The following is a 14,331-nucleotide window of genomic DNA, read 5'->3' on the forward strand; positions in this document are numbered from 1 at the left end:
TGGGTGTTAGATGTTAGAACTGAAGTTTCTCTATTAACATCCCAGACCTAGCATGCGTTCTGAACTTTATTTTTGTATGTATGAGTTTCCTACCAGAAAAATAAGGATAAGACCTAACATGGACTCTATCCTAGGCACTAGGCCCAGAATTTTTTTTTTTTTTTTTTTGTATTGTTTAACTTAGTCAACATGGCAACACTCTGATATAGGTTTTTTGTTTTTCTTCTAAATTCCAGTTCTTATTTTAAAATGATGAAAAACAAACAAACAAACAAACAATTCAACACATGGGTGCTTGCTCTGTGTTTGTAGGAGCTTTCCCATGTATCTTTCTTTTGTAAGGAATGAATGAACTCATCTTAAAGGCCAAGTTTATTTCAGATGTTTAAAGAAATATTTGGAGAGTAGCCATGATTTGCAAGTGCCTCTTAATATGAATGTTATTCTCCTGTTTGCAGATCATGCAAACTCCTAGCAAGGATAACATGCAAATGCCCTCTGCTCCTATTCTGTGCACATGGGTGGACATGATAACTCCAGTATCATACCCCTTTCCTTAGAATCTTTCTCAACAGTTTACTCCAGGAAGCCACTGCTAAGTGACTAGAGTTGGCAATTGAGATAAACTATTTCTCCACATGTGGATACCTCCTTTGCCCCTTATTGTAGCTCTGGCTATTTTAAAGTATTTAGTAAAAGTATTTAATAATATTTAAAAATAGTATTTTTCTCCTCCTCAATTCTTCCTGACCTCCCAATAGCAGCTTCAACAAATTTTGAATTTTGTGTTCTTAGTGATGCTAGAAATACAGAATATAATTTCTCATGTGGATGCACCAACTTCTTAATGACTACTGTATCATATTGCACTGTCTGAAACACATTTTTCTTTCTCATAATTGTAGACTCTACATGTTTCTTCTGGCAGCTTTGAGCTTTCCTTTGGAAATCATGCAAAACCAAAGCTTTGTAACTGAGTTTGTCCTTCTGGGGCTTTCACAGAATCCTAATGTTCAGAAAATAGTATTTGTTGTGTTTTTGTTTGGCTATATTGCAACTGTCGGGGGCAACTTGCTAATTGTGGTGACCATCAGAAGCAGCCCAGCACTCCTTGGCTCACCCATGTACTTCTTCTTGGCTTTCCTGTCCTTCCTGGATGCCTGCTTCTCTACTGTCATTGCCCCCAAGATGATTGTGGACTCCCTCTATGAGAGGAAAACCATCTCCTTTGGAGGTTGCATGACCCAGCTCTTTGCCGAACACTTCTTTGCTGGGGTGGAGGTGATTGTCCTCACAGCTATGGCCTATGACCGCTATGTGGCCATCTGTAAGCCCCTACACTACACAACCATCATGAACTGGCGGCTCTGTGGCATTCTGATGGGTATAGCCTGGACAGGGGGTTTTCTGCATTCAATGATACAAATTCTCTTTACTTTCCAACTTCCCTTCTGTGGCCCCAATGTCATTGATCACTTCATGTGTGATTTGTACCCATTACTGGAGCTTGCCTGCACTGACACTCACATCTTTGGCCTTTTGGTGGTTGCCAACAGTGGGTCTATCTGCATCATAATATTCTCTTTGTTGCTTGTCTCCTATGTTGTCATCTTGCTCTCTCTGAGAACCCATAGTCCTGAAGGGCAGCGGAAAGCTCTTTCCACCTGTGGATCTCATATTGCTATTGTGGTTTTGTTCTTTGTCCCTTGCATATTTGTGTATGCACGACCTCCATCTGCTTTCTCCTTTGACAAAATGGTGGCTATATTTTACACCATCCTAACTCCTTTGCTCAATCCTTTGATTTACACTTTCAGGAATAGGGAAATGAAAAATGCCATAAAGAAAGTATGGAACAGACTGATAGTGGGTTGTAGTGACAAATGAAATATTAAAGTTTAAAAAAAATTGTGAAGAATAAAAGTCAAATTTTTGAGACAAAAGCTTTGTGTGTTTGGGTCTCTTTAATAGGTGCTTATATAATGAAAACAAAAAAATAAAAACGACCCAGTAATATGGGGCTATGAAAATATTTTCACCCTTAGATCAGTTATCAACTCTGATTTGGTAATTTAGTATCTTCATAGTAAGTTAAAAGGAGTTGGAGATTATGTTTTCTTAAAATCTAAGATTCAATAAAAGATTATAAATAGAAATTTTCCTTCAAGACTCTTGCCACTCATCCCATGATTTGGTAAATTTGTAAGAAATGGAAAAAAAAATCTGAGAGATTAGAAACAGAAACATACACTATTTCAAGTGAGAAGAAGCTCATGTGTAGGATACTGATCTTTGTGATTGATGAAGACAACAGTCATGACTCAAGAATGGAAGAGATCAAGCATTATCAGAAACTGAGCAATAAGATTCCCTACATCATATGACTATGTTCTGAAAAAGATGAACTCACACCTTGGATTTCGTGATCCCACTTCCCCATTTACTCTTATTTATTTATTTTTTTAAAAGTTGCTCTAGAGAAGTTATTACTTTCTGATATGCAGATATAATTTAATTTTCCTATTCTTAGTTTTTTTGTCAGCCTCCTCTCATGGACTGTAAACTCTAAGTGAGGCAGGGAATTTTGTTTTTCCTGTTTTTGGTTCATGATATATCATGATGTATCATATCTTTTACATTAATACACTAAGGTGTCATGTTTGGCAAAGGAATGTAGTTATTACAGATATTAAATCTTGAAAATGGTAAAATATTATTATTGTGTGTGTATATATATATGTGAGTGTATGTGTGTGTATATATTCATATATGTGATATACATATACATATTCAAATAGAAAATAAAGCCGTTGTTCTCTATGACTTTCTTATTCTTCACTCTCTGTCCATTCTTTCATTGTGTACAGAAACAAATCTTGCTCTCAGTGATCTGAGTTTTAATCATAAAGTATTTCTGATCACATTAATATCGTTTATTCCCTCAAATTTTCACTGTGTTAGTTGGGTTTATCTAGCCAGAATTTCTGAGTTATTCATTGGAAACCTTCCCTTGTAAGATACAACTTTAAATAAACAGAGTTTAAATCAGGGCCCTGACTGTTGCTAAATTGAAGACAAAGTTGGCTCAAACTAGGACAAACCTCAGTTGGCATTTGTTCTATTTCCACACAGTTTCCATGATGGGATGAGCATAATCAAGTGAATTCAGGAAATCCTGGAATTGCTTTGACAGAACCTGGAATCCAGATGTCATCCAGTCTTTTGGTGTACAAGAAATTTAATGAGCGCTAAAGGTCATTTGACTCAGAGATTGAAGAAACTTCGAGATTGTTGACTCACCTTCTTGCCTTTGGCCACTTCAGGATCTTCTTGCAAACTACCCTCCAAAATTTCCCCACCAGAATGGAGAGCTTAATAATTCCTTCAAAAGTAAGAAGTTCATTTAGGACTTTTGGACTGGGAAATTTAATGCAGGGACTCATTCATTGTCAGTTATTGTTTTCCAGGCCAAGAAATCTTATGACATTACTGTGCACATCATATGAACATAAAAGAGATTTAGACTTGTACTTAAGAGATGTGGATTCTAAACTCAATTCTGTTACCAATTAGCTGTGGGAACTTTGTGGGATATTTGACTTCTCTGGTTCTCCTTTCCTCATGTTTTAGTACGATTAATAAAAACAAATGAATATTTCTTCTGTGCTTTCTCTGAGCCAGGGATTAATTATTTTCTATGTTAAATATTTTAAGATTTATAGAAGCATTTGATTTATTTATTTGACAGAGAGATCACAAGTAGGCAGGGAGGCAGGCAGAGAGAGAAAGGGGAAGCAGTCTCCCTGCCAAGCAGAAAGCCCGATGTGGGGCTTGATCCCAGGACCCTGAGATCATGACGTCAGCTGAAGGCAGAGGCTTAACCCTATGAGAAACCTAGGCACCCCCAGAAGCATTTTAAAGGTAGGTATTTATATTCCCATTCAATTGATGGAGAAGCTGAGTTCCAAGATCTTTTTTTTTTTTTTTTCTTAAAGATTTTATTTATTTATTTGACAGAGAGAAATCACAAGTAGACGGAGAAGCAGGCAGAGAGAGAGGAAGGGAAGCAGGCTCCCTGCTGAGCAGAGAGCCCGATGCGGGACTTGATCCCAGGACCCTGAGATCATGACCTGAGCCGAAGGCAGCGGCTTAACCCACTGAGCCACCCAGGCGCCCCCTGAGTTCTAAGATCTTAAGTGACACACCAAAAACCTTCCTCAGGATTCTTCCAGTCCATTTGTGATAAAAGAGACCAGGTTTTGTGGTGTGATTTTCTCTGACATTTCTGTGAAGTGCCAGGGCTTGATGGTTGCCACTAAACCTTTCAGCAAGATGGCAAGACATTGTGCGATCTTTTGTGGGATCCTCTCACCTCCATTCCTGTCTCCCCATTCTGTCCTTCCCCTGTACCCTGCATGACTCAGCTCATCCCCATCGAAGGTGCCTAGAAGATAGTGACACACTTGGTAGTTGATATTTGGACCAAATATCTAGAGTGCTGGGTAATAATATGATTTGCCACATGAAAAGTAATTTTTAATGCAATCTATATCATCTTAAGTAGGTTATAACCATTCACAAGCAACTTTCTCTCTGGTAGTTGGAAGGGCATGTATCTTTTAAAAATATTTATTTATTTACACATTTATTTATTTATTCATTTATTTATTTGAGAAGGAGGAGAGAGAGAGCAAGCAGGGAGAGGAGCAGAGGGAGATGAACAAAGAAACTGTGATGAGTGCAGAACAAGACACAGGGCTGGATCTCATGACCCTGAGATGATAACCTGAACCATTATCAGGAGTCAGAGACTTAACTGACTGAGTCACCCAGGCACCCCAGGAAGAGCACATATATTAAATATATATATATATATATATATATATATATATATATATATATATATGACAATACACAATACATATATTCAAAAATTATTTTTCTTCTTTCTTTCTTTCTTTCTTTCTTTCTTTCTTTCTTTCTTTCTCTCCTATCTTCCTCTATAAATTGACTTAGGAACATAGGTAAGATTAGGTATGGGAAACTGAACAAATTATTAAAAATTAAGAAATAATGGGGGTGCCTGGGTGGCTGAGTCAGTTGAGTGTCTGATCTTGATTTCAGCTTAGGTCATGATCTCATGAGATTGAGCCCTGTGTGGGGCTTCACACTGGGCATGGAACCTGCTTGAGATTTTCTCTCTCCCTCTTCCCCTTTCCTCACAACTCCTGTGCACTCTTTCTCTCTAAAAAAGATGAAGGAAGGGAGGAAGGAAGGAAGGAAGGAAGGAAAGAAGGAAGGAAAGAAAGAAACAAACAAACAAACAGACTGGAAAATGTTATTATCAGTTGACTCTTCCTAAGAGAAAATTGGAAATTAAAGAAGGTGAAAAACTTGCTTAACATCACATAGAAAATATTGGTGGGGCCAGGACACATGTCAGTCTATCAGACATACTTCATCTATCTAAACCTTTAACTGATTTCAACAACTTTCATGCTTCTAGAAGAGATGGGTTTAAGCAAAGCCTATGGAGAAGAAAGCAGAGTTTTCTCTCCTGCAGTTCACAGTGAGTTGAAGCTAACTAATTGGCCCCAAAGCATGTGTTTGCCCATGGACCATCTGAACAAGTTAACACATTAGACATCCTTTGGGACTGGGTTGGGAGTAATGGTTTTCCTGGGGTTCCTGAGGCTGGATGCCTGCCTTAGGCATTTGTAAACTTGGGTGAGAGTTGCCATAAATATGCAGTGCTGTGGAAGAAATCAGTTACTTCATGTGTTTTCCAAAAGAGCAATTCTGGAAAGAGAAGTGGCTTCAGAAGAATTTATCTCTCAGAGTGCAGGGATAAAGTTCCTCCACAAAATTTTGAGGAACTGAATTAATAAATTTCTCTTTTTACATGAATGTCTCCCCTGCTCCAATGTAGGCCTTGTTTTTGTCTGACTTAGTGCTTCTGGGGAAGAACTGTGTGATGTAAGGCCACATGTGGAGTCCCCTTTCTGCATAAACTCTCTACATCCCATCACCTCTTATGATAAAACCAGTGAGAAACCTCAGTGAAGTATAGTTTGTATGTTTTATTCAATCTTCATATGATTCACCTTCTAAGTAAATTAAAGTTGAAGATACAAAAAAAAAAAAAATATTCTGTTGGAAGTCATCTATTTCCTCACAAGCAAAGAGGTAAGTTTTTCATCTGTCTGAGATAATTTCTTCACATTGTCTTGTCAAGACTGATCTGATGGAATCTATTCTCAGAGTGTCTTCTAATAAATTATGAAGTTCCTGGATGCTATTTCCATCCATGAGGGGCCGAGATGGCCCAGGGTTCCCAAGCCTTTCCTAGCCTCAACAGAAGCCTTTACTACCTTTCAAATAATCTATGCTTAATGCAGGGGTGGGGTAGAGCAGGAAATTTCAGCATGGCATTGTGGCTAACTTGGCAGAAGTTTCTATCTTGAGGAGTTCCCTGATTTGAAAAGTTTTAGGTCAGTGGTGATCTTTCAGAGATAGAATATAAGGTAGGAGTGCATTTTCTATACTCATGGGTTTTCAAGACCTTTTTAACCCCTTGTTTATGACCCACAACTAAAACTTTTGTCTGGTTTTGGGGTGAGAGATCATGGGGTGGGTCAGGAGGAAAGAAATTGAACTCTCCAATGAAAACTTGGGTCAAATAACCCTCTTCACTATTTTTTTGCTCACCTTCCTTCTTTTGTATGTCTTTTGTGTCTTATTCCCTAACTCTTCAATGCCTGGTGTCTGTTCACTCCCAGTCTCCTCTTTCCTGCTCTGACTGTATTCTGTATTTTCCCTGTCTTCCTCTTCACCATTACTCATTTGGGTATCTAATTTTCCATTTACCTCACCATGCAGTTTACAGAACCTGATTTTTGGAGTCAGGACCAGGAGTTAATGCATCAGTTGGTATCCTCTAATGGCTCAAGATTTGTCTTCTCTTGGATGCAATCTACGTGATGATAGAGATTTATTGTTTCATATGCTGCAATGGCTGAATGCTAGAGAAAGAAAATGTTATCTAGTAACATCCCATTCTAGTTCTAGCCTTACTGTACTGTACTCAGTGAAACTTTCTTGATCTTAGGTGAAACTCTGCATACAGATGTCTCTTTGCATAAAGCAAGAGGCCACACCTACCTTGCAAGAAAACATGCAGGTCAAATGAAATAACAAAAGAGGAATATTGTTTAAATGATGTTTGAAGATTATAGAGCAAGAATAATATATAATCTAGAATCACCTAATTGAATTGTGATATATATATATGTCACAATGTGTATATATATATATATATATATATATATATATATACACATTAAAATAAGAGGTAGAGGAAGAAGGCTATTGACTTGGGAAAACCAAGGGAATACTATTGATACCAATATAATTTGAATTGTAAAATTTCAACAGGTAAAACTAAAAATTAAGAATTTTACAAATAATGGGGCGCCTGGGTGGCTCAGTGGGTTAAGCCACTGCCTTTGGCTCAGGTCATGATCTCGGGGTTCTGCGATCGAGTCCCGCATTGGGATCTCTGCTCAGCAGGGAGCTTGCTTCCTCCTCTCTCTCTGCCTGCCTCTCTGCCTACTTGTGATCTCTCTCTGTCAAATAAATAAATAAAATCTTTAAAAAAAAAAGAATTTTACAAATAAAAAAATCATGCTCTGTTAACGTGATATCATCCAAAATCAGGGTAAGACAGTGTGGAGTATGAGGAAATGACTGAATTCACTGATAGAACTCTGAGTGGTGGTGTTGATCTCACATAATGTATACATCCATAAGTGTTACTTTCTTATTTTAATGCCCTCAAATTTTCGCTTTTATTTCAAAATTTTGCCTTTGGACTTCTTTATGCTTATTTAAAATAAAAGAAAATAGAACCACCTCACCTGGCTTTCATGACTTTACATTATCTGCCCCCACATTTCTCTGTTACTTACCGTTTAATTTAATGGGACTATAAGTTTATGGTGCTCATCTCTATGTTAACCTGAAGCTATGCATATTTCACCCTCTATATTTTATGGACTATTCTCACCTAACTTCACAGTCAAGCCCTCCCTCCCTTTGGATCCATCCCTTTTTTTAATGTTTCTTCCTCTTGTTCTCCTTCTCCTCTTCCTCCTTCTTTTTAAGATTTTATTTATTTATTTTTTGAGAGGCAGAACGAATGGGAGAAAGGGTAGAGGGAGAAAATATCCAAACAAACTTCTGCTGAGCACAGAGCTCAACTGGGGAGCTTCATCCCAAGGTCCATGAAATCAGGAACTGAGTAAAAACCAAATGTTGGCCCTTTAACTGATTGAGCCACCCAGACACCCTAGGAATCTGATGTTTCAAAACAAAGTAATCATTATATATTTGTTTCTTTTCTATAGCTGTCAGAGATCATTGGGACTGCCAATCAGAGCTTTTAATTTTAATATCTTTAGCTTATCTTTCTACACAATATTATTTTAGCTGGATGACAATTAAGTTTTAAGTTTTGTTTACATATAGAATTTTATTGGGATAAATGGATATTTGAGTAAGTAATTTTAAAATATATATTATACTAAGGGAAAGTGAGTATAAACTTATGGACTACTTGAGTTTCAAAGAACTGTTTATATGAACCGTATCTTCTTTATCCATTCATCTGTTAAAGGGCATCTTGGCTCTTTCCATAGTTTGGTGATTGTGACCATTGCTGCTCTGAACATTGGGGTACATATGACCCTTCTTTTCACTACATCAGTATCTTTGGGGTAAATACTCTGTAGTGCAATTGCAGAGATGTACGGTAGCTCTATTTTTAATTTCTTAAGGAATCTCCACACCGATTTCCAAAGTGTCTGTACCAACTTGCATTCCCACCAACAGTGTAAGAGGATTCCCTTTTCTCCACATCCTCTCCAACACTTGTGGTTTACTGTCTTGTTGATTTTGACAATTCTATCTGGTGTAAAGTGGTATCTCATTATGGCTTTGATTTGAATCTCCCTGATGGCTTTTTGAAACTTCACTGAGCAGCCAGTTCATAATCAAGGGAACTTTGTACATATGGAACCAGAATTCACTTGGTATTATCACAATGTGTGTAATTCTTATGTAGTTAACAATCTTATCTAGCGGTATGCTATCGCTCCTGCTTGGTTGTAAAGAAGCTGAGGACAAATTTCTGTGCCATTTACATAGATTGTGGATATGAGTATGCAGTTAGTACATACTAGTGGCTGATCTGATGTTGTTATTGATTAATTAAAGGATTGATGATTTATCAGAAAGAGTTTCTCAAAACACATACCAAAATAAATTTTGATTATTTGACATCAATATTAAAAGTTGCAAATGTATTATAAGACAGAATAAAGATAAATTATAGTAATTTCCTAAACAGAAGTAATAAAGGTAAAATTATTACCACCATGACTCTGAATCTATGGAAGTAATTTCCTCTTAAAGCATAATCCAAACAAGATACTCAAGAGGTCAGGAATAATAGTTGCAAACTCATGTCCAAATCAAGGAATGTGGTTTTTAAAAGGTAGTCTCCAAGTGTATGTTTTAAAGTTATAAGGGATATTATTTTTAATATATACATCATATATGATTATATATAAATAGATATACATATATAAATATATACATTACAAATATATAATATACATTTATATTATGTATATAATGCATATTATATATTACATGCACTTAATACACATAAGTATATACTTATTAAAGTATCTGTTAGAGTGTCTAATTGTCAAATGAAGAAAAGGCTTCAAGACATTAAAGTCATCTGATCAAGATCATAGAGCAAAGTCATTAGTTCTCAGAACTTGGCAGAGCTCACAATTACTTGAGAGCTTTGTTATTCCTGAAAATCTCAGTCCACATAAGAAGACCTTCAGCTAATGCTCATGGTTAAATCATGGACATTAACATTAAAAGAACAGAATAAAACACAAAAACAAACCAAAAAACCCCAAAGCTTTTCCAAGTGATTTCAATATATGAAGAACTGAGAGCCATAGGTTTATGTGTTGATGGAATTAGAACTATAAAAGTGCAATTCTGAATCAATTTCACCACTATTGCCAGGTCACTATTTCTCCAAATTTCTCTGCAGATGAACAATTTCTACACTCACTGTAATGATGGAGTTGAATAGCAGTGTGAATGAGTTCATTCTGTTTGGGCTAACCCAAAATGTTCTAAAGGAGAAAGTTGTGTTTGTGGTCTTCTTGTTTCTATACCTTGCAACTCTGATGGCAAATTTACTGATTATGATGACCATAAGATACAGCCGGACACTTGGGAGTCCCATGTACTTCTTCCTCTTCCACTTATCCTTTGCTGATGCCTGTTTCTCAACCACCACTGCTCCTAGGATGATAGTAGATTCTCTATCTGAGAAAAAAGTCATCTCCTACAATGAGTGCATGACCCAGATTTTTTCAGTTCACTTCTTTGGGTGTTTGGAGGTCTTAGTGCTAGTCTTCCTGTCTTTTGATCGCTATGTGGCCATTTGTAAGCCCCTGCGGTACACAACTATCATGAGCCAGCAAGTCTGTGATACAATGGTGAATCTGGCCTGGGTGGTATCTTGTATCCATTCTTCTTCACAGATTTTCTTGGCTTTGAAACTACCATTCTGTGGACCCAATGTTATTGATCATTATTTCTGTGATATGACTCCATTGCTGAAACTTGCATGCATGGACACTTACACAATCAATTTACTCATAGTTTTTAACAGCGGGGCTATCTGCATGGTAAGTTTCATAGTCCTGCTTACCTCTTATATTTTTATCTTACATTCTTTGAATAACCAGAGTGCAGAAGGAAGAAAGAAAGCCCTCTCTACTTGCACCTCCCACATTATTGTTGTCATCTTATTCTTTGTCCCATGTATATTCACATATACTCGTCCTGTAACTACATTTCCAGTGGACAAGATGGTGGCTGTGTTTTACACTATTGGGACACCCTTGCTCAACCCTCTGATTTACACTCTGAGAAATGCAGAAGTGAAAAATGCCATAAGGAAGTTATGGTGCAACAAACTCTGACTTGTAATGGGGGGAAAAAAACAAACAAACCAAAAAAGAAAAAAAAAAAAAAAGAAACCACCACAACAGCAACAAAAAACAGAGGACTCCAATGTCTAATTCTGTAACAACTTAAATAAAATTAGGCTGATAGAAATGAAAAAAAAATGAAGTTTTCATCTCAATATGGACAATTGAATTTTCTCCCAGTGGGATGCTTGTAAACATAAGTGGAATGACCACAGAGCACAGATCCATTTCATTTTAAGTCAGCTTCATTGAGTGTCACACTATCAAATACAGTAGTATTTGTGGGAGATAAGCCCACTTCACTTTTCTGCTGTCTGAACAGCAGATTGTGAGCCAGCTTTTGTTACATCTATCACTTGACCTCCCTCCTTTGTATATTATTCTGGCTTGTGTTTCTCTTTTCCATGGTTCTGACCTGGGTTGAAAAATTGGCCACTAATTTTGACTGACCTATTTTGTTGGAAAATCAGTTTTGACACTATTAAATCTGGATCTTATCTTTTCTGGTTCAGCGATGAATATCTCCAAGTCAGTACAAGAAGCTGATGATCCCACAGGACCACACATATCAACTAATTAAGCCTTTATTTGATGCTTATCTTCCCTTTGTAACATCTGTAAAAATTGGCCTTTTTTTGTGTCTCTTGAGCATGTATAAGGAGATAACTCATGACCTGCTATTCAAATAGTATAATTCTAGTTATAGCCAATATATTCATTGTATTGATTTATAATTTTTATGTACTTAAATTTTTTTCTTTGTTTATCATATTTATTATTATTTGTTTATCTTCTTAGTTTCATATACATTTGTCATGTAAGTGCATGGGTATTTCCCTAGTTGTTGGTTGGTGCATTAGGGACAATTTTATCCAATTCTGAGAATTATATTATAGAAAGCAACACCTCAGGGATAAGTTCATACATATGAGAAAAGCAACAACTGACAGAGAAAACAGAGCAAAGTTTACCATATTCCATCCAAATGGGAACATGAAAGAAAATGATTCACTGACTAGTGGATAAGATTTCTTGGTTGTCTGGCCATGGCATGTATAATTCTGTTTTAGGAGAAATGTTTCGGGCTATGGGTTTTTGAATTCTGCCTGTATTAAACTAACTTCGCCTGGTAATTTGCTTTCCTTCAGAGATTTTCCTCCCTGGAGAGAAAAAAAAAAAAAAAAGTCTAGTCATTGGCTAATAACTAGAATAAGCACTTTGGTATTTTCATTATATTTACATTTTAGTTTAGGTACCATTAACAACTGAGCATGGACAATAGCAGCCAGTCCCTGTGAGAGTGGGCAGTGAGTCTGTCTCAGAATATATATAATCAAGTTTGCTTTCCTACAGATTTGATGACTGGAGCTTGAAGTATGGCAGATCAACCCATCTAAATCCATTCTGAGAGACTTTGTTTGAGTATGCCTCCTTGAGGATAAGGGTCAACTTTCAAACTCTGACAATAAAAATATGGAAGATTTATTTAAAGTTCATTTCCTGTACTAAAAAAAATCTCTCAATGTACAAATCCCATTTGAGTTTCTGGTTAACTGAGCCTGTTAAGCATCTGACTCTTGGTTTCTACTCAGGTCCTTTTCTCATGTGTTGTGAGACCTAACCCCTTGTAGGGCTCCATGCTCAGTGGAAGTCTGCTTGAAGATTTTCTCCCTCTGCCCTCCACCCCTACTCTCATGGTGTCTCTCTATATATTTCTCAAATAAATAGATAGATCCTTTAAAAAAAAGGCAAAAATCCTGTTAATGATGAGGCAGGACTTTCTTGGTGGGTAACATAAGACATCAATAAGCTACTTGTCTTGCCACCTTTGCTATTAATTACTATAATTTACTATTGCTATAGAAACAGAGGGGAAGAAGAGAAATGAGAAGAAAGGAGAAGTATTAATGAAAGTGATATTATGAAGGAGAGAAAGTTTTTCACCTTAAGTTTTAGGAACGTCCATTAGGAGAATGTTTGTGGGAGGTCATTGATGATCAGGAAGTTTGCTTTTATTTATTTATCTATCTATCTATTTATTTATTTATTTATTATTTTTTCTTTTAGTATCAATTCTGATTAGCTGAAATTTCTCTGAAAGTGCATGTATTTAGGAAACTAAAGCTCAGGGGGAAAATTTTATTTCATGTTATGTTAAAAGTAAATTACAATCAAGGGTTTTTGTGACTTTAAATACCATCTCTATGCTGATGACTCAGACATTTATATTTTCACTGCAGACCTCCTACTTGAAAGTCAGCCTTGTATACTCAACTACTTGCTTGATACTTTATATATCTAACAAATATCTTTATGCTTTTTAATTTATTTTTTATTTAATATCTTTATATTTAATGATTGATTTTTTCCTTTTCAAAAATAAATTTTATATACCAGAAACCTATGTGTGTATAAATATCAACATCCTCAAAACCTGTATGTATAAATTAACAACTTAATCTTAGATACTTTTAAATTCATAGGTAGGCATTATTTGAAAAGACAGTTATATAAACTTGACATACAGACCTCAAGGTGGAACAATCTGAAATCTGATTTTTTAAAAATGTAGTAGATGATTAACCTAAAGCATTTTTAACCATTTACCATTTTTGTTTTTGGTATGTGTCAAATGTTCTTTTTGATTTGTTCTAGGGATCTAGGGCATTTTGTGAGAATAACTTGACTCAAGAATTTATTTTCAGAGTAGGCTGGTAAAGGAGGTTAAAAATGCATAGAATTCAGGTAACTTAAGCTCTATATGACTTCACCTGGAAGATGTTTTGGGGCATAATTAATCAGTCATGGTAAAAACTGCCTTCCTGAAACACAAGATTCCTAAAACATCTAAGCCTGGCCTGCTTCACATTTACATAAAGAGTTATGATTCTACTAGAATAGTGATAATTTTTAAATGTTAAATATTTTCATTTAGTTTCTTATAAGGCATAATTCATACTGTGGTCTGTGTACTCAGAAGTCAGCAAAAGTTATGAATTCCAGAATGATTGTATTGAGAAGTCTAGGGTCAAATTGAGTGACACTAGGCTGATGTGGTTTAGTGTAAGCTGTGACCCTTTGGCTAAGCTCATGATGCAGTATCTGCTCAGCCACTTCAAATATTTGTTGTTTTGAGGTTTCAGGATAATTACCTTTCTTTGGTGTTGTACAAATTGTACATTTACGTTCTGAGTGAAAATGCAGATTCCATTACTGTTAGATTTGCTATCAAATCTGGTGAAAT

At 36.2% G+C, this 14,331-nt stretch overlaps 2 protein-coding genes across 2 annotated transcripts; both read left to right on the top strand.

The window, feature by feature from the left end:
* Positions 1 to 948: 948 nt before the first annotated feature.
* On the top strand, positions 949 to 1,887 carry LOC131822552 (olfactory receptor 4C15). Its single transcript, XM_059158842.1, has one exon. The coding sequence runs from the start codon at positions 952 to 954 to the stop codon at positions 1,885 to 1,887; it is 936 nt and encodes a 311-aa protein (XP_059014825.1). The 5' UTR covers positions 949 to 951.
* An 8,276-nt stretch (positions 1,888 to 10,163) lies between these two features.
* Positions 10,164 to 11,135, top strand: LOC131822553 (olfactory receptor 4C11-like). Its single transcript, XM_059158843.1, has one exon. It carries the CDS (start codon positions 10,164 to 10,166, stop codon positions 11,076 to 11,078), a length of 915 nt encoding a protein of 304 aa, XP_059014826.1. The 3' UTR covers positions 11,079 to 11,135.
* The last annotated feature ends 3,196 nt before the right edge of the window (positions 11,136 to 14,331 follow it).

Source organism: Mustela lutreola, chromosome 1 (assembly GCF_030435805.1).
Source record: "Mustela lutreola isolate mMusLut2 chromosome 1, mMusLut2.pri, whole genome shotgun sequence".
NCBI classification, from domain to species: domain Eukaryota; kingdom Metazoa; phylum Chordata; class Mammalia; order Carnivora; family Mustelidae; genus Mustela; species Mustela lutreola.